Source organism: Buteo buteo, chromosome 4 (assembly GCF_964188355.1).
Source record: "Buteo buteo chromosome 4, bButBut1.hap1.1, whole genome shotgun sequence".
NCBI classification, from domain to species: domain Eukaryota; kingdom Metazoa; phylum Chordata; class Aves; order Accipitriformes; family Accipitridae; genus Buteo; species Buteo buteo.
The window spans coordinates 51,547,747-51,569,742 of record NC_134174.1 but is presented as its reverse complement, the minus strand read 5'-3'; the positions used below and the strand labels follow the sequence as shown (position 1 = coordinate 51,569,742).

General features: G+C 36.8%; 1 protein-coding gene across 2 annotated transcripts in view; it reads left to right on the top strand.

Moving 5' to 3' along the window:
* The first annotated feature begins 9,331 nt into the window (after positions 1 to 9,331).
* Positions 9,332 to 21,996, top strand: part of PDE6C (phosphodiesterase 6C) — a 30,062-nt gene continuing 17,397 nt past the window's right edge. For both annotated transcript variants that reach the window (XM_075026074.1, XM_075026073.1), the window contains exons 1-4: positions 9,332 to 9,811; positions 20,733 to 20,885; positions 21,001 to 21,090; positions 21,325 to 21,465. In XM_075026074.1, coding sequence (XP_074882175.1) covers positions 9,332 to 9,811; positions 20,733 to 20,885; positions 21,001 to 21,090; positions 21,325 to 21,465 — 864 coding nt within the window. The remainder of the gene's footprint in view (positions 9,812 to 20,732; positions 20,886 to 21,000; positions 21,091 to 21,324; positions 21,466 to 21,996) is intronic.

The window sequence follows — 21,996 nt, the reverse complement described above, 5'->3', positions numbered from 1 at the left end:
GGGGAAGGGGTGTGCACATGTGTGCAGAGAACAAAGGAAAAGAGAGGCACCCCATCTTTGCATGGGGGAGAATGAGCTGCCTTCACCTCCTCTGTGATTTTACACACTGCAGTCCAAAGTCCTTATTACCCAATGTGCTCAACCCAGTTACAAGGTGCAGACTTGTTTCCTCCACCTCCCCCCCAAATCCCTTTCCTCTCTTCCCCTGATAAACAGTGGCAAACATCATACTTGCAAGTTTCTGCTCAAGTTTCTGAAAGCCTGGTACTGCCAGAACCTCTTCAGGTCCTCATGACTGGTTCCCTCTTGCTTCCCAAAGGCTGGCTCGGGTGCTAAACCATCTCATGAGTGGCTCCCAGAGAGAGGAACTGGGGCCCTGCAAATCTTCAGGAAGGCAAAAGAGCACCTTTGTGTGGTACTGCAAAGGTAGCAGGATGTATGTGTGGCCTGCAAATACCCAAGTGCATGTGCATACCACATCTGGCTCTTTTGACATCAATTTTACATCAGACCTTCCAGAATTTCCCTTCTGTTTTTGGCAAACCATTTTCAGTTATATAAAGCATTATTGTTTTCTCCTGTCCAGGCAAGTTTTGCTGCCTCTCAGTCAATATTTGTTCTATAGTTTCAACATCTTTAGGAAGCATTAGAGAAAACCTGTTAATTATTTTCTAGACATGTAACCAGAGCAGGATAGGAATGATTGTTACCAAGAGAACTAACTCACCTACTTTTTTCACCTCACAATTTTGAAAGAATAAATGCAGAAGCCTGTTTGTTGAAAGGTCTGTGTTTGTTACTTTAAGAATTAAGCAAAAATATAATTTAAATATGGAGATACCAATGTTGTATAAAAATGCTTCAATAGTAGCTGATGTACAGAATTAAAACAATTTATTCAGCATGGCCTTTCCCAGAAATTTACTTTAGCGTTCTATTCCTTTCATATATTCATAAAAATATTAAACTTTTTACTGTTGCTGCCATCTAAAATCTTTTTAATCTGTAATGCAAACAGTGGCATAGCCTGTTTGCTTTATCTTCCTTTTCTGCTTTGTGTTGGATTCTTTTTTGCATAGAGAGTATATTTTTGTTCACTTTCTCAAACATCAAATGCTCAGGGCTGTTCCAAGTCTGTGCTGAAGCCTTTGATTCCCTGGGTTACTTCAGACACTAAAAATTCCATTATGTTTAATATTAAGCTTCTATTTGGAGTAAAGAACATATTTAACACAGGTAACCAGAAAGTTTGATGCATATTAATTGTCCTGGAACTTTCAACAGTAGTCTTTCAATAAGCCAACGTTTCCATTTTTAAACTGAGATTTTCAAGTTTGCTAATTCCTGCAGAGACTGAAGAGAAACAGCAATCTATATCCCTCTGGTGGCTTTTAGAACCTTGTGCCAACCTCTGGCAATGGTGATACCAGGTATATATATGCATTTTTACAAAACTTTTACAAAACACTTACTAGTCTTAATATATGAATTCATCATATTTACAAGATCAAAATCAACATGGATTTTCTTTGTTCAGTGTCTCACATGACTGATAGTAAGAAGAGGGATTATAGCTTAATTTATAAGCTTTAAATCTATTACTTTCTTTAATACAAAAGGAAAAAATATTTCTTTATTCTCTGCCAATTTGTGAAACACTATTATTTCTCCTAAGTTTGTCTTCTTCAAAAATCTGTATACTGTTTTATATTCCCAGAGAGGTTCTTCCAGGTTCAAAACTATTCCTATAAAATTTTGTCGATAACATAATTATCCATAAAAATTCTATGGCAGAAGTTTTCAAAGAAGTCTACAGTCACTCGTCCAAATAAATCAAAACCTGATGAGATTTGACCGCCTCTGAAAATCTAGTCAATAGTCCCATCATACTTACTGCATGTTGTCCTCAGCAGTTTTACAGACAGGAGACCAATCCAGGCTTCACTGAAACAAAAATTTACTTCTGTTAATAATTTTTAATAAGATCAGTTCTAAATATGTGCAAGAGCCATTACAGTCTCTTAAATTAATCTGAGGTCATCAAGAAAAATAAATCAGAAACATATAATTTTGTATTAGCCACAGCACAACATTCCTTTGTGTGCCTCCACTGATTTCTGCAATGTTTGGCAACTTGTACCGGTGGAGCTGCCTGGCAGAGACTTAGTAATTCTAACTTCTAAATCATTCCACTCCTCAAGTCTGGGATCTCTACAAACTCTATGCAACGCCTGAGAAAACTCTTATTTTGAACTGTTATCATTGTGGATTTGTGGGAGCACATGTACAGTGAAGTCACACCAGTATTTCCCAGTCAGATTTCAACAACTGCAGAAGAGGACCTGGGCAAGTCAGTACAATTTGAAGGTGACATAGTAAAAGCTTGGCTATATGCCTCTTCTGATTTAGCTATACTTCCAGCTCTGCCTACCTGAGACACAGTTTACATTAATGAAGTCCTTTCACAGTTACAGCTAAAGCACTTCTTTGGTTCAATGAGACAAGCTTTTTAGGCAAAAAGGCTCCTCTGTTGTCAATTACATCTAGATTGGGAGTGTATTGGAGGAGAGATGGAAGGTTGCTGGCAGACTAGCATTGTTATGGCAATTCAAGGGTGAATTTTTTCTCAGTCCTAACAGATGTAGCTATGCCAGCACAACTATGTAAACTCATAAACAGTATAAACTTTGCCTCAGTTAATCATAATTTGGATTGACTTGGGCTATGGGTTTGGTTGAGAAATGATGCCAGCAAGTGATCCTCATTCAGATCATTGGAACCTGGATATACCCCTTGCAGATTTGTACTTCTCAAGAAAAGAGAAAGGAACAGAATTTGGGCCAGGATTTCAATTGATTCTGAGAGCACTGTGCATAGATCAAGTCAATGGCATCAAATGATTGCTGGGTCCTGGGAAGGCTCAGACAATTAAACTTAAAAGAATTACTAAAATATTGATAACACATAAACATGCAAATAACCTCTAATGTAAAGCATACATTTACAAAACTTGTGCTAAGTTCAACACCAAGCTTGATAAATTTCATATATGACTTTCCATTCCAATGTTTGAAGCTGGAAGCATATTTTGAGTATTATAGAAAGTTTTTTAAAAGTTAGCATGTATCTTTTGGAACCATGTTTAATTTAAGTGGGAAAAAAGTCTTCTACATTTGAATTTTGCCAAGAGGCCAAAAAAGGGGCTAACTTCTGGCAGTGATTCTGTGATTGAAATATTTTTTACATTAATAGCCTGTAAAATTTTGCAATATTTTCCATTAGGAATAGCAACAGAAAATACACAGAAAAGGTCAATCTTCAAAGGAAATGGCAGAAAAAAGCTTTCATTGTGGGAGCTATTTTAGTTTCATTTATGTCTTTATAATAAAAAGGAAGAAACAACAGTCAAATTACTATTTAAAAAATTTTTCACACTGCAACATTGAAGGTTTAAATATCAAAAGAACCAGAATTTTATTTGTGGTCACAAGAATAAGCCTAGCTCTTAGGAGAAAGCTGGCTCAAAGAACTGGTAATAGGAAATGGACCATCCATTTCCAGCCAGACTGCACATAGATTGAAAGGCTTTTTGCTGTCTTATGGTTATTTATTTATAGAGTGCCATTCACAAACATGGGTATCCATTAAACTCTTAGAGGCAGATTTTGCAGGGGAATGAATGACTGCTGTGTGCACAGAGCAGTAGATCCAAGTGTAGCCACTGCCCTGTGGAACCAGACTCCGATTAACAAGCGACAAGAAGTGGCATGAGCAGAGCCAAGGAGCTCCGTGTACTTTGTAAGGGACAACTATGTGCACTGTCACCACCACAACTGTTCCCCTTGGTGGCAGTCTGAGTACAGAGGTCAAGGACAGAATGGAATTGAAAAGATTGGCCTTTGCACCATGCCAGCCTGTGCGCTACCTGTTTTTGTAATTTATTGACGTGACATTCTGCTTAAGGAGTAAAATTATATTGAACTCTTTTATAAACAATATTTAAACAAACCTAGTTTAAAATGGTACCCTTATTCTCTTTAGCAAACCTTTCTGAGGACTGATTTTGAATTGGTTTTCTAGATATATAACTGAAATGGAAACAACTTGAAACAAAGATGTAAAGTTTGCCAACAGGCTAGCCAGCCCAGTGAAGAGGGCTTTAAACTATGAATGATGAAAGACATGGACATACTGGAGTGAGTCCAGCAAAAAGTCATGCAGATCATTGAGCAGTAAGAGAATCTGACAAAAGGAGAGGCTGAGAGAGCTGGGCCTGTTCAGCCTGAAAAGGAGGCTCAGGGGGATCTTATCAAGTGTATAAATATCTGGCAGGAGGGTATGAAGAAGACTGTCAGACCTCTCTCAGTGGTGCTGAGTAATATTCTCAGTAATTAAAAATGGTCAAGTAACCTAAGATCACATCGGAGTAAATGTGAGAGTGCATGAGATTAAAAGGCTGCTGTCCTTTGCTCAGTCTGTATACTAAAATTCATACCAAACTACCAAGAAACCCATGCTCATGGTCAAAGCTACAGCGCATCTGGCAACCCAGGTTAACCCCTTCATGCTAGACTGGCCATTTACTTCAGGAAATCTCCCCTAGAATCTAAAATCTCTGTTGACTACTTATTTCATTAACCCCCAGAACTAATCATTGGCAGTTTTAAGGGACCATTAAAATTTTCAGCTGTATGGAAAAAGTAGCTAATTTACTATCTACAGTGTTTACATTTTTAAGATTACTTTTGTAAGACAAGGGACAGAAGATTATTTTAAAAGAAACATAAAAGTTGAAGTTGTTTATAAAGGTCCCCAAAACAAACCAGATCAGTGACACCAAAACATTTCAGTGCCAAAACCTGGCTGTGTTAGGGGCACACAGTACCTGTTGTAGATACCTACAGAATCCATTCTCACAACCTAACCATTTAGGAAAAAATAAATAATATTTCTCAATATTAATTTCTTGGATTATACATATGAATCTACAATATCCAGACAGTGGCCATAAAATTATCCACCTCAAAAGCCATGCAATTGAAATAAACACATTTGATCTGTGCTTCTTCAGAAAATCTTAACTGAATGAACCCATTAACTGCTATCTAAATGGACAGAGGTGCTCAGATACAAACACTGAGCTGAACTGGGAAACCTTATAAATACCTTTGACATTTACATGCTGCTTGAATCTATTTAAATAACCACGTCTGTCAGTTATCCTTCTTAGGAGTTTCCATGTATCACAAGGGCTCAGGAATGGTCTACTACTAAGAAGTACTCCATAAATAGTTTGATTTCTGGTAGTAACTATGAACGTCAAAGGCAAATGACATCATATGTATTAAAATCAGAAAGCACACATATTTCTGATGTTCTCTGAAATTAAAACAATTTGAAAAATATAGCACCCTGCTCATCTGTTTTTTTAAATCAAACAACCTCAGAATGGAAAAGAATCAAAGTCAAATGCATATTATTTTTGCCTTTAAAAGTGCAGTGAAAATGACTGTGCGAGGTTAGTTTCCAGTGTTAAACCTCCATGTATGTAATGGATCCTACATTAAAATGTATTTTCTTAACTGGTGATCTTATTAAAAAATTGCTAGGAAAGTTGATAGCAAAATCATGTTTGAAAGTGCCAGAAATGTGAAATAATTTTTTGGTATAGTTTCTTATAATAAACTTACATACAAATGTGAATTAGGATTACTAAAGATAAAATATTCAATAGTGTGGAAAATAAGGAGAGTAAAGGAGATAGAACAGAAAATAAATGTCTTATTCCAGCTCAGAAACAAGATTCATTACAACACTAGTGCTCCAAAATGTTTAAATGGTCTAATTTAAAAAATTCATTAAAATACTAATATGAGAGAAACAAAAATGCATAAATACAAATACACGGTATTTCCCTAACTCTAAAATGTGGACTTCCATAAATGTAAGACACATTTATGTACCAAACTACATTTAAATTTCTATCAAATCACTTCAACTTCTTGGTTTGTCTTCATTATTCATGATTAATCAATGTGTACATAGACTTCATGATGAAACATAACATGACAATATACAGCAGTTGTTGAAAAAAAGCCAACTTAACTGTCTTCCAAACATAAACTTCATAGAATCATAGAACCATTCAATGATTTGGGTTGGAAGGGACCTCAGAGATCACCTAGTTCCAACCCCTCTGCCATGGGCAGGGAAACCTTCCACTAGACCAGATTGCTCAAAGCCCCATCCAGCCTGGCCTTGAGCACTTCCAGGGATGGGGCATCCACAACCTCTCTGGGCAACCTGTTCCAGTGCCTCACCATACTCACAGTAAAAAATTTCTTCCTAATACCTAATCTAAATCAACCCTCTTTCAGTTTAAGGCCATTACCCCTTGTCCTATCACTACACTCCCTGATAAAGAATCCCTCCCCATCTTTCCTGTAGGACCCTTTAAGTACTGGAAGGCAGCTACAAGGTCTCCCCGCAGCCTTCCCTTCTCCAGGCTAAACAACCTCAACTCTCTCTGCCAGTCCTCATAAGCTGGATAGGCTCATAAAGAACCTTTTACCCTCATAAAGAGCTTCTACTGGTTTCTGATACTTCTTTCCATGTCATTTCACAAACACTTTACAGAGCAAGAGTGCAATTGTAAAAGTGAATCTAAATTAAGAAGAAAAAAAAAGGAATTATTTGATGATTTAAGAATGATTATAGGACAACCCACCTACATCTGAAATATTTTGTTACAAAGAAAGATTTATCACCTTACAGTAGTGCCTAATTAAAATATGATCTTTATTTGTTACCTCAAAGTACAAATAGTGTAATTTATAATTGTAAAAACAGCTGCGCATGAGGGATATTTGGTGGAACCATGATAAGCATTTTAGGTGATCTTGCATATTGAAAAAAACGGGCACACATGATAATAAAATTGTTAGCTTACAAAAATGTTAACCCACCAACTCCCCTGCCCCCAAAGAAAACAGTGTAACTTGGTCAGGTTGCCTATCTTTACTTACTCTCCCTCCAGAGAGGGGCAGGCTGCTCTATTTCATAGAATTAATGTAATCACAATATAAAGAACAACTAATGTTTGTAAAGCTGGTTTCTCACATGTGATAAAGATGAATGTGTAAATCTTATATAGAAGATAATTTTCTACAATGTTTTAGTTGGACATGAGACAGATCCTCTGTAGACCCTTTCTACTTCGGAGAAACTACTATATAGAACATTTCAAAGTCAGTAAGTATGACTGAACAAATAATGTAAAAAAATGATACTATTCCTTCACACAATTTCATTGGAGCTCTTCAACATCCTCTTTTTTAAAGAGCAGTATGAAAAGTTTTGAGCTAGAAATTAGAAAGATGACAGATAAAGAGAAATAATTTAACTCTCTGTGTAAATACATATAAAATTCTTTTCAAGTCTCTATTGCTTTTAAATGTAATGATCAGACCATGAAACTATTCAAAGACTAAGATATATGTGCATTTCTTCTGCTGTTTTCTTGTGAACTGTACATGCATACAATGGTGAGGACATCTTGCTGTGCTGCAGTTGCACAGTCCTGCCACAAAGTTAGTTCACACCTATAAAGAAGGTGCTGCAACCTCATAGGCCCACCAGTGAAGGTCCTATGCTGTCCCCCGGGTTGCTAGGGGTAAGTAACCCTGCCAGAGAAAAGGAACCAGCCCAGAATTTGTCCATACTGTGCTGATTTTCATATGCATTTTTAAATCTTTATGGCAACTGCAGTCTGGCAAAAATTAGTGTCTTATAGAGCATTTCTTATCACAGTCAGAGGAAAAACTAATGTACTGAGTTAGCTGCCATTACACACCAATCACTAACCTGTTCTTTGTGCACGAGAGGATCAGTGTCAGTTGCCCATGTTGATTCTTTTAGATCTGTTGATAAAAATGAATGTTGACACACTGTGGCCTCTGGCAGACAGACAAAATTGTACTTTGACAATTACTCTTTTCAAATTAAGAATTGTCAAAGGGTATATGGTCTATTTTTCTTATACCAAGAATCTCTTTCTGCTTCTTATCAATGTGGATGCCACAAATAGAAATAAGATTAATTGCATTGCAGCCCTCCTACTGTGCTGAAATTCAGATCTGTTTCAATGAACACAGATCGTTTGCTGTCATACTTGGCACTCAGCTTAAACTCAGCCTTCTCGCTCACGTAGCCCTGGGGTGTTTTCTCCTAAAATTCAACACAGTTTTCATCATTCTTTTTCTATTCATGTGAGTAATGCTGAACTTCCAATGGTAGGAAACTTCAAACTTGTTAAAAAGCTACAACCAGACTCAAGATTCCCTCTGTGCCTGCTATCTGTCAGTTATTACCATTCTTCTGCTATTTAAGAGAGCAGAGATCTCCCACTTTTTCTGAAGAAGGCATAGAAGAAACTGCATTACTTGCAGGACCCTGTCTGTTTATTTATGCTTATAGAGTAAAAATTTTACTGTCTCCTGAACTCAATTTAAATTCATGCCATTTTCTAATTTTACTTTTTCCTTTAGGCTATCTATTTTTGGGAAAAAAAAATCATATCTGGCTGTGCTGATTCAAATTCTAATTCTTTTACTTCATCTTCACCTGGGTAAATCACTTGAGCAAGCTCAGACTTTTATAAGGTCTTTAGGATTTCACCTATTTTATGCATGTATAGCTTCATAATTATTTACTTTTAGTAATCCAATTTCAATCATCTCCTGACTATTTTGAGAAAAAGTAATTTTTGCAATTTAAAAATTTTCTCTGGAACATTCTGTTTTCCTCTGCTTAAGTACCTCTTATAAATACACGTGTGTACATCTGTGCATGTGTATAATGTGGGCTAAGTATCTAAGTGGAATTCCTCATATTAAGTTTCAATGAAAACTTTTGTCTGTATAGTAAAGTACATATACTGTGAATGAAGGAGAGAACATACAGGTATACATATCTATACAACAGACAATTTTATAAGGTCTAAGAATTAATTGGTTAGTTTAAAATGCTGAAATGATTCCATTAGGATTTATGAGCTAAGAATGCTCAGGGGTTTAGTGTCCTGACATCTCTTTAATTAGCAGTCTCCAAGATCTCACACTAAGAAGATGCTAAGCCAGTGCCTTCTGTCATATCTCAAGAGTTTCAGAAGGCTTGGAAGCCACAGAAGAAGGTGAATGTACTATGCCTGTGAGCTATACAATATGTATAAAGTACTGGTTTTTTACTAGCATCAAGTTAGGACTTTTTGCTACCACTCCTGCTTTGATGGTGATGCAGTTCTAAAAGAAATCCTAAAAACAATCCAGCAAAAATGGGTGAGGTGAATAAAGATGCCGTTGAAAAATACTTGGAGAACAACCCCCAGTTTGCCAAGGAGTATTTTGACCGAAAAATGAGGGCAGAAGTGCTGGGAAGTATCTTTAAAGTGAGCCCTGGAGATGTGAAGGAAGGAGTCAGCTTCAAAGACATGTCCCGTCTGGAGGAGTGTAACATACTTTTTGAGCTGCTAACAGAAATCCAGGATGAAGGAGGCACTATGGAAAAGATAGTGCACAAGGCCCTGCAGAGGCTGGCACAGCTGCTGGCGGCTGATCGGTGTAGTATGTTTATTTGTCGTTCCCGAAATGGTATTCCAGAGGTAGCCACCAGGCTTCTCAATGTCACTCCAACTTCCAGCTTTGAGGAAAATTTGGTGACGCCAGACAATGAGACTGTTTTTCCTCTGGACATCGGGATAGCGGGATGGGTTGCTCATACCAAGAAGTTTTTTAATATACCTGATGTGAAAAAGGTAAGTGACTTCTATTGGGGAATGGGTTTCTGTGCATTTGCTTACTCAGTTTCCTGCACACGGCTTGTGGTACAGAGTCATTCTTCAAAAACATCCCAGAGAAAGAAATCCAGGCCAAAAGCATGAGAAAAGCAGCAGCAGAGTTTGCTTAAAATCCACTAGAACCACACCATGTAGCCTAGTGGGGTACTTCCAGTATTATTGCACAATAGTTGTAATGTAATTTACTATAATAAGGGAGGAGAATATTCGATTAATAGAGACCAATAAGTACTTGTGTTTCTGTTGAACAACGCAGGCTCCTATTCTGTTTTCCAGTATGGGCTTGCAAGTGCTCTCCCTTATCATTCCATGCTGCCATACATGCACCTCTGAATACAATTAATTTGCAGCTTTTTTAATGAGGATGCTTCTTTATAGGTAGGTGAATGAATCCAGATGAAGATAATGTGAACCTATATGTTCAGCTTCAAGTCTGTCTTTGAATTTAAGATGGCTCCAAATTTTGATAATGTCCAGATCCAGGGCTTTTGTTCAGAACCATCTATAGAAGAAGATTAATGAGTCAGAGCTGCTCTGACATTTTCAAAGTTCCTGTTGAATTTCCACAGAATCACCTTCTTTAGTTATGGTGCTGATAAGGGTTATTACAAATGTTAATTAAAATTATGAGTGACCTAACAAATTAAACATGCATGAGTGGGAACTGCTTTAGAAACTGCTCTGAAATACATGGGGAAACATAAATGTGCTTTGGTTGTTGTAGATTTCTTTAGAAATAGCTAACCTTGTATTATCAAATGGTGACATCTTCATCTCTTTTTAGCCTTATGTGGAAAAGCTCAGCATAATCAAATGGAGCTAAGATAATTATACAAGATGACAGTATGGCTTCTCAGTATTATCTATACAGTCAATTTAAAATTCCGGGCCATTTTAGAGATGGAAACCACCTCAGCGTCCTAAGCTTAATGTAAATAATAAAAATCTTTATACACTGCAATTATCTATGTTTTCCAGGAGGTAAACAAAAAGTAATGTATTTTATCATGTTAAAAGTTGGGAGACATAAAGGAATAAAGCATTACATTTAAAGCTCATAAACAAATGAAAATGCATATATATATGTAAAAAGAACATTCTAATATATAGAAAACTACCTCAGATGTAAGTAGGAGTTATGGGAGAAAACAGAAGAAGGACTGATTTGAGAAAACAAATCAGTTGATTTTTAACTGACCACTAAGATGCTTTCTTCAATGGCTGCTGTTCTGACAAGAAGCATCTGACTCACTGCCTCTTACCACCACATGGGGAGATTGGAGGATAATCCTTCTAAATTCATAAGGCTGATTACATGAGAAAAGATCAGGTGGATCAAGAAAGATGTGCCTTCTATCAGACACTGCACTGCTCCTTAATATCATTATGTGAGAGGTGCCCAGAGCAGGGCTGCCCAAACAGTTCTGCAATGGGATTTGTTCAAAATTTTGTGACAAAGGTAATTTGAATATGCTTAAATAAGAGAACCTTTCTGTCCAACTAATCCTGCTAGGTATAGATTTTGAACTCATAAATCAATTCATGTCAGCTGAATATCTGTCCAGCTATTATTCAATCATTCTAAGGTAATCTTTACTTAGGTATCCATTTACTCTCTTAGGATTACTGAGGTCTATGCCATTAGGCCCACACTTAAAATTCAGTTAAACCACAGTGCCATTAATCCAAATTTGGTAACTAAATGTCATCAAAACATTGACATTTTATAAGTTAATCGCAAAACTCCCAGAGACTTCTCTGGGATCAAGATTTGTTATTTAAAGGTCTCAAAATTGTCACTATTTCCATTCTATTTGTACAAGAAGTGAAGTGTCCAAATCCGCACTCCTCACACAGGCAAAGCTCCCACTAATGTCACCAGAATCTTTAGCTCCATAAGGAACCCAGAACTGCAGCTTTAGTCAGTAACACTTAAGGAATATAATTAGTCCATGGCAGCAGAAATAGGCAGCCACTGAAGCCTTTATCATGTTTTTGAAAGGATAATTATTTTTCAGGTCACTTTGTATGCACTTCAAACTAGTTGTCTGCTACCCAAATCCTAAGCAAAAAATGACAAGCAGAGTTAAGCCAGAGAGGAATTTTGCCCCTACTGCCTTGTCAGAATATAAAATGCACAATCAATAATTCTCGATGGGTATAGTACCTTAAAGATGTCATGTCTAACCACTTTCTATTGTTGACACAATCCATATCCAAACAGCATAGTGTTTAAGTCTTAAGTACACGACAACATTGACAAACCCACAGTGAGACATTTTCATGCTTCAGTCACCACCCCTTTAAAGCAAGAGTGAATGTAATGAAAGATCACAACAGCAATAAATCACTGAAAAAAACCATAATACTCCACTTTTAGTGCCTGGTAGCCAGTTCTTTAGGGATTATCTCCTTCTTCAACCTGGAAAGGTACCAATAAACCTGAGGAAGCTCCTCATCCTGACTAATGCTTCAGAAAAGAAAAGCAGAGGAAAAGATACAGACCTTCCATAATTAACTTAGTAGCCAGAACAGTCTCCACACAAGATTATGGACCTGTTGACTGTGAGAGCTAATAGTGTTTAATCCAGGATTTAATAGTAGTGAGAAATAGGAGGCCAGGCAGGACCACTACCCTAATAATTTACCTCACATTATTCCCAGGGTTTGGCAGAGTATGTGACTCAAATATTGCAAACTAAAATATAGACTGCGTAGAATTTGATATGTCCATTAGTATTCTTTATATATTAACTGATAACACAGACAACATAATAAAGAAGAACAAAATTACCTTACAACTTCTGCTAAGGCATTATTCCAAATAAAACTAAGAACTAAGAAATAGTTAAACAAGGAGCATGTCTTCTGGGGAATCTAAGTCTCACATTCTCAGCCTGTTAGAACCAATAATGAAGGCTATATATATTTGCTTTAATCCATCATGTATTTAAATTATTGCATTATTCCTTTTAATTCAGAGATATTTGAAGACAAAGATTTAACTGAGGATTGGAAACTCAAGAAATAATATTCCTGGTTATACTAGAGTATAAAATTATATAAATGGTGAAAAAATGCTTCAAAAGAAGTGAAGGCTTTTGGATTAGATCCATAAAGGGAGTGAACAGTTCTGACACTGAAATAACAAGCCCTCATTTTTAGAGGTCCTGCACTGGAATCCACAACCCCCAGTGAAGTGAACTGAAGAAACAACAGAGTGTGGAGAGATTCTGGTGCTTCCAACTCAGATTAAGGAGCCAGAGCAGTGATTGTTGTGACATCTAATTTAACCACTGGAAACCTATGATAGAAAACAACTTAAATACATCTGCAAGTTGCAAACACTTGTATCATCCCTTTGTAAACTGATCCAGCTTCAGTTTGCATGAGTCCTTTTTTTTTGTGGGAGCTCTACTTCTCTTTAATGCAAGGATGGAAGGGACTTTTAATTCCAGGCTTATCTGAAGTGACAGGAGTTTCAGATTCATGGGAATGTGCCAGAAGAAGAAACACTCCATCCCTTTTCTTGAATCTACACCAAGCTGTAAAATAAAATAAATATTATTTGAAGAGGGAAGAGAAGAGAGCCATGGGAAAGCATAGTTTTGCAGCTCAGTGGTTCAAACTCTCATGCGGCAGTGAGGAGACCTGGAGACCGAACTGTTGTCCAGCTGCTGTGTGTAAACAGTTGCTCTGGTAACACACAGCAGTGGTCCTGGGACCAGGAGGTAGTCTTAGACTCCCTCCTAGGGCACGAAGACATTGCTGGAATCAGATGCATCCATGTCAAAAACACGAAGCAGTGGGAAAACACAGGAGAGAGCAAGATGGTCAATGACACAACTGGTTGCCCTGAAAATGGAAAGAATGGAGTCACTTTGTGGTGGAGCGGGTAGCAGGACAGCCACTTGCTAATAAGATGTCTCAGTTCTTAACTCATGTTCTGCTAGTCCCCTCACAATGTGATCTTGGAGAAGAAACCCAAATATCCAACATATTGACAAGGCAGAGTATGTTAAAAAAAGCTTCAAAGGCCAGGGGAAGATTGTTAAAATAATTTTAGAGGGAAGTTCTTGAGAAACAAACTCAGAGGTGTTAACATGGGAAGAAATGAGAGCAAAGATATACAATGCTACAGAAGTACTGCCTTCCTGAATGTCTGGAAAGTAATGAGAATTGAAAGAAACAATCCCAAGATAAACTAAAAATGGGGAAAAAATGGAGAGGTAGCCTTTTACCTGGGAAGAAGTTGTGTTGTAAAAGTTAATGTCTGCTCCTCCATTTTATCTTATCATCTCGATAATAAAAAACAGATTGTCATAAACTCACACTCAATATAGTAAATATTAACTGAAAAATGGAAATGTGTTCCAATCTGTTATAAAGACAAATATTCAGTCAACTCACAAGAAATTTAACACAGGAACAAATTTCTATTAGCTGTGCCTTCCAGAAGAAAAACCCAAACCTTTAATTCCTTCCTTCAATTAATTTGTATTAAAAGAAGAAAGCTCCAAAAATTGAGGAAAAAGTGAACATTAAAAATTAAAATGAAAAGCTCCCTTTTAGCCTAATTTTGGTTTATGTGAAAAAAATACTTAAAGCAATATAATACAGATTCAATTTCAAAAGATTGCAAAATAGCCACTACATACAGCAAATAACAAACACACATTTCAGTGACATGACTGAAAAGTTCAACCCCCAAATGCTGTTAAATATATATTAATTTTTACTTGATTCAGTTTCAGAACTCTAGTGATCTTGAAGATACCAAAGTCAATTTGTTCTGTAATGCTAGTAAGTTACATGTCAAAATGCAGTTGTTTTACATCCCTGACAGTACATGATTTTTGTGTGTGGCCTAATGAATAGCCAATTCATTTAGCTAATTGGTTTTGGTTTCAAATCAGACTCATGACATTTTCATAGCTGATGGTATGTGCTTTTTATTTTCCATTCATACTCAATCATATCATTATGAAACAAAAACATTTGTCAGTTGAAATTAGGATAAGCACAAATAAGAGATGAAGCAATACAGCATGCCAATACTACCTACTCAGTGGTAAAAATTTTATTTGAGAAATCTGAGCCAAGACAAGACAGTCAGTGGGAGAACAAAATAGGAAAAGGAGAAAATACTGCAGGGCTACCAGGAAGAAAAACAGAAACATGTAAAGATCGTGCAAAGAAATGTGTGATAATGATGAAAGTGTGACACCAGCTCCTGATGTCAGAGGTTCCTGTGGTTCCTGTTCCAATAGTGCTCCAGACCCACTCCTGGTCATCACACATCCAAAGGATGATGTATTTTGACCAGTCTGAGCTCATCTATCCAACCCAGAACCTCCAGCCCAACAGGACCAAAGTAGTCAATACTGCAAGGGGTCCCAAAAAGTCATTCTTCCTCTATGCTTTATAAGGGGAAAGAGGTGGAGGAAAATAGGCATCTGCTCTCTTGCCACTACCACCTCAGCTGCAGGATTAAGTCTTATCACTTCTCCTTAACTGTGATATTTGAGGCACTTCGCCAAACTCAAAATGGAGAGGTAGGCTGCACAGCAGGTACTGACAGGTCACTTGGAGTCAATGCAACAAGGAAGGAACAGGAAGAGTTTTTTGAATGGGAGTAATGATGATGCTGATATGAAAACCAAGGTGTAAATGTCATCTGTGGGACGTGAACAAAACAACATCACGCTGCTTGCTAGTAAGGCCCCCAGTCAAGGAAGCAAAGGTTTATGGGGAGGTCTCATTTCCTAACATTTCAAACCACATGTGTAATGAAGATGCTGATGGTGTGCCAAATTAAAAGCAATTGGGAATAAGTAAGTATACTAGAGATGTGAGAAGCCTCGGTACTAACAACTTTGAGCTGCTGTTCCTATTACCTCAAATCAACCAGAGGAGTGAATCGTCACCCTGACTAGCTGAACAGGGAAGAGGGATCCTTGTTCCCTTATACTTTCATTTTGAGTTGCTCTTCACACTTCTCCGTTTCTCTGTCTTTCCTGCATTTGTACAAATTACATACTTTTACATGTGCAATGGAACCCAAATTAACAAGGGTTATGCTGTCTCATTACTGACAGTAGTTTTTTGCATTTTCTGATCAAATTTACACTCAAGAAGTAATTTACACCAGAGACTTTGACCTGGAGTTTCCAATAGTGTCAAACTCACTTTCCTCAGGCTGCATTTTGCCGTTAATCCCATCAGAAATGCTCAAGGTTTAGCTCGGTGTTCTGGAGGACAGTGTAGCAAATCCCAAGATAACATTATGAATTGAAAGATGTACTTCCTTTATTAAATACTGTAGGATGGTTCAATGAACATTAAAATGATGGTATTCATTGTTTTTTAAGCTTGGCATAGAATAAAGCCTGTGAAAGGTTAGAAATTTTTACAGAGCTCTTTTTCATAGTTTGCTTGAAGAATTGTGGGATATCTAAAACTAGCCAATGAAGGAGAATTCATCATGAAGGAAACAAGGTCTTTAACAACTGGTAGAAGAAGACGTAGAAGAACATATCACTCCCAAGGAAGGAACGGAGATCTGCAGGGAGAGCCATGAAATAAGACAGACACAAGATGGTTCCTTCTTATGGGCAGTCCATCAACAAGAACTTTTCAGAAACTATAAAGTAACATTGATATTTTTAAAAAACAAACTACATAATCATAAAGTATTATCTGCTTAAGTAGTCTTTTAAAATTAACTTTCTTCTTGAAATGCCTGTGGTTCCCAGAGGAGCGAGTTTCTCCTTTATATTTATTTTACCTTACTACGGACGTGAACTTACAGTTGTGTAGCTACAATTCAGAATCAAATATGGTATAGTCTCAGTAAGCAAGTTTATCTGTAGCTGCTGTATGAGGAAAATAAAAATTATTTTTAGGAAGAATGGCCTTATTTTTCCCTTTCACAGAGGTGTAACCACACTGTTTTCACAACAGTGACTTCTAATTTAATAAATTCCACTGGTAGTTATGAAGTGGAAATCAGGCTTATAAAACTTAAAGGAATTGAAAACTTGAGGCCAAATAATCTAAACATAGAACATTATATTAATATTACATTAGTAAGAGATTTATAATAATAATGTGTAGTAGTGTTGGTAAGTTACAGTGAGATAAAACTGGTGTCATGGTTTAGAGAATCAAGAAACATGAATTAGCTACTAATTTCAAGTGTATAGGCTAGATCCAAGTAGGCTAGTGTACAGTAGCCTGCCAAACCCCCTCCAGTTACCTTCTATCACCTGTCTCAGAAAGATGAACACAAAGAGGCATCCTGATTTTCCACTTCTGTATGCTGGTGCTAGCTTAGTGCAAATCCAGGACAAGTTGCACATCTTAGGATATATCTACAGCACCCATCATTGTACAGTAAATGGCTAGGTATCTTAGCTTTAAATGGAGCTAGTAGAAAATGCTTCCAAATATACTACAGTTAGGGAGTTATCAACAGATTGCCTTTCCCTCTTTTTTTTTTTTTAAAGCCTATTATATGATTTAACTGAGAGCTGAAAGTTCACAACATATTGCTCTAAAAGATGGTTGGATTCATAAGATCAGGTTCAAATAGACTAAGTGTCCACACTCATATATTTATGGGAGCACCAAGATGCTCTTTTGGCTCTGGTACTGCAGAGCACATTTCTGGCTTATACGTCTATGAATGTCATTTTCCAGACATTGTGAAAAGTGATTTTCTTTAAAAACAAAAGGAGCTTATTTTCTGAAGAGAAAATATTTTAAAACCTCAATTGGAAAGAAAAGCTTCAAAACTCCTACCAGTTATGTGCAAAATATCCAATAATGAAAAGCCTAAATCTAAGCATATATTTTTGATTGTATATGCAAATCATGTGTGATAGGAGTCTTTGTATATGCTGTGGGAATGCTGTCAATGATGTGTTATGAGGTATTTATATCTTTCTGCATTGCACTATCTAGGCAGAACTCAGGATAGCTTGTGTTTACTGAACTTTTTGTTTATTAACACAGACTTGCATTACAATTTTCCTATCCTCGGCAAAAATTGTATCACCAAAGTGCTGCTTCTGAACACCACTGCTTGTACCTTCAGTCTGGAGTTATTAAACAAATTAAGACTCAGCAGCTGTGTCCTGCTGGTTCAGCTCACTTGGTGTGTACAGGTCCCTTTTACATATTCAGAAATCCAGGAGTGTCTCAAATTTCTATTTATTCTCTCATAACAGCATACAGTGCTCTAAAACCAGGAACTTGGGCCTCACCATCATGCTAGGTGCTCTTGGTGAGGCTACAAAATGGGGTCAAAGTATCTGATTTACTTTATTTTTATGGCTAAAACAGTCAGAGATTCAGAAATTGTTACTGAAGCCACAAACCACACCCAAAACCAGAATGGTTGTGTCAATAGGTAATATATCTCAGAGAAAACGAAATATTTCCATGTAATAACTTTTTAAGCAGACTGCAGGACAGTATTTGATTCTTAGAACAGACAGAATGACCGGCACTTCCCCTGGATGTCTGTTAAATGAGATACCCCTATAACTTTCTCTGAGAAAAACAGAAAACAGCTACTCAGGGAAAGTTTGACAAAAACAGAGGAAGCATCCCCTCTTCACCTGGATGATATATTTGGAACTGGCTACACTTTCCAGGGACCCAAATACAGCCTGATACATTGAACTACAGAGAAAACATACTGGTTACTTTTATTCTTCTCAATGTGACTTATGGGGGTGACACAGGCTGTCCTTAAGAAAATCAATTCTCCATAAGACACCCCAGTCTGTTAATATAGAAAAGACATTTCAGAGTTACTTCCACATGTTTAATTCCTTGCACAGAAATGCAGTCCCAGAAGGAAATCTAAAATGCAAATGTAAAAGATGGGCTGTCTAAAAGCTATGAAGAACTGAAGGAAAAAAACCCCACAACCTAATATTTTGAAGACATAATAAAATCCAGTCTACCTTCTCAGGGTTGTATAGGCTATAAATTCAACATATAACAGAAACAATTGCTAGAGGGAAGAGGGGAAAAAAGAAATTAAGAGGAAAGATCCAAATAGTAGACAAACAATTTCAGTTCTGGCATTTCCTAGCTTTTTCATGCTTGATTTTACAACCTAGAAAATGTTTGGGATTTTTTTGTTTAAGTAGCTTTGTGTATGATTTATGAAAGCAGAAATTCAATTATGTGCCATCCTGCAATGTTTTTTTTTGTTTAAGTAGCTTTGAGTATAATTTATGAAAGCAGAAATTCCATTATGTGCCATCCTGCAACATGCTCCAGCCCATCAGCAAGGAAGACACCTTGAGATCCACCATGCAGATTTTGGCTGCCTAAGCTAACGCAGTAATTAACAGCAGTAATATGTATCAGCTCTGTGGGTAGACATGCAGTAACAGGTCAGTCACTTTATAAGTGGGTTTACAAACATTTGCTAACAGCAGGGGATTGGTAAGGTTTGGGAATCTTGGTTCTGGGTGGATGTCCTTAAAACAGGACTCCTTTGGTGTCCCTCTGGCCGGTTGCCATTCCTATCCATGGTGTTACAATGTAGTCCGACCTTCCTTGGTTACCAGGCCACTCGCCACTTCTTGACATTCTCATTTAGCACCAACCACTCATCACCTTGAGAAATTAGAAGCAGACCTGTTAAAGGAAATTCGGGGAGAATCTGCCATTGACTGTAGACCAGGACTTGAGTGCCCATCTCTGAAGAAATTTGAGCACTGACTTGTTAGCAGAGGCAGATGCGAAGGGATGGAAAAGGCTCAGTGAAGACAGAGTTTGGCTCTTTTAGCTGCTTAGTAGAACCATGTCGCTTCTCAGTATGCACATATTGACAGATTTCAATCCCCCAAGTCATAACTCAGTTCATTTAGATGTAATGTCGTAAGAACAACACAAAACACAACCACCTTTGACAAACAGATATCCCTGACAAATTTCAAATCCTTTTTTTTAAATTAAAGGGAACACAGAAGCATTTCAAAGAAAACACCAAATATTTCTTTGATATGAGGAAACAAAACAGTTTTAATGAAACATGAACTAGCTTCCCAGTATTTTTTACATAAAAGAATTGGAAGAATAGCTTTTACTAAACCTTCTTCAGCATTTGGTTTCAAGGATGAAATTGCTGGGGTAGTTAGTTGTGGCTTATTCAACAATCACATGGTCTCCTTCCCACAGGATCACACATCCAACAAAAGCAGCTCTGCATCGTGATCCCCCTGGTCCTACACCCTCCCATTCACCAGAAGACCATGTTGGGCTGGGAGCAGCAGGAATGGGAGTCTGTCAGACAGGAAGGAGTAAGGAACAGCTCAGCCAGATGCATACCTGCTGGGGATGCCTCTCTGCCTGAAGCATTTTTAGCCATATACGTTCAGGACAGATGGTAGTTTTAAACATTGTGTGATGGGGCAGTATCATGAATTTTATCTCCAGAAATAATTAAATAATAACAATAAATATTAACATAGCTATGAAGTAATTCTCTTACATGCAAGCCATATGTATTAGAATCTCAGGTAGACACAAAGTCATATTACTCTCTCCTTTATTCTAGATTTTCTCATATTTTTAATTCCTCAAATTCCTCATCATTCTAATAAAAACTGCACAGAACTTGGTTTCAGAAGCTATATTCATAAGCAATGCCTAGGTTAAGCTTGTACATATAACTCTGCAAGATTGAGTTAAATAATGATAATGGTTTTTGTGAGTATAAACCTACCACACTGTGAAACTGTGCTAATAGCATTGCAAACATAAATTATCAAATGAAATTATAATTTCCTCTTGGCGTGTAACTAATTGTTATGTGTTTCATTTGTGGCTTGGTGTTTTTTTTCTTTTCTTTCAGAACAACCATTTTTCTGACTTTATGGACAAAAAAACTGGTTATACAACAATCAGTATGTTGGCAACCCCAATTATGCAGGGTAAAGAGGTGCTTGCTGTTGTGATGGCACTCAACAAATTAAATGCCACTGAGTTCTCAAAAGAGGATGAAGAGGTAATAACCTCAAATGTCACACAACAGTACAGCTATTAGTTCAACAAGTAGTTTGAGTGAATCTACCTCTTGATTTGATACCTTTGTCTTATTTTTGCTCTTTGTCATTTTTTAGGTATTTAAAAAATATCTCAATTTTATATCTTTGGTCCTAAGAAATCATCATATGACATATCTCTACAATATTGAATCCCGAAGAAGTCAGGTATAGAAGAATTTGTTAATGATAATACTTTGTTTTTGTGTGAAACCATTAATATTCCCACTATTTTATATTCTTGCAAGCTTATTGAACTAAGAATAGCATCTATTTAATTTTTTTTTTTATTTGAAAACAGTAATGCACCTTATAATTTTATTCTGGAATGCCTAGGATTCCTATGTTTATGTTTTCTTATTGTTGTGAACATTTACCCTCTTTCTCTTTTGTTGTAAATAGATGCTTTTGTGGTCTGCCAACAAAGTATTTGAAGAGCTAACAGATATAGAACGGCAGTTTCACAAAGCACTGTATACTATTCGAATTTATTTGAATTGTGAAAGATACTCTGTTGGTCTGCTCGACATGACTAAAGAGAAGGTAACAACCATTTTTGCCTACTTGCTAGAAATTTGCTAGTCCTAACTTTAAGGTATAAAATCCATCCTTCTAATTCACTTGTTCTGCATATTTCTATTGCATGTCTCTCCAAGACACAAAGTACCATGCTTTCTAAGCCTCTGGGATAATTTATATAAAATCTAACCAAATTACAAAATATAAGCATGGCAAAGGATACAACCATGATAAACATAAAGGCTAATTCTGTAATTTTTCATATTAATAATTCCATGTGAGAAAGGGTAGAAGACAGAAGTGCAGGTCTGATTATTGTTTTATTAATACCTGCCTTCTAAAACAACAGTTAAGCTGTACAACCATCCACAGGTAAGCTTCAGATTAACCTGCAATTTACTGGCAAACCTTTCTTGTCTGGAATATATTTAACAATGTTTTCTTAATATTGTCTGAAATGTAACCATAGTACAGCTATGGAGAAGGAAAAACACAACTGCTATCCACAGATGTCATGTTATCTATGAACACAGACTGATTTTTTTTTTCCTTTTG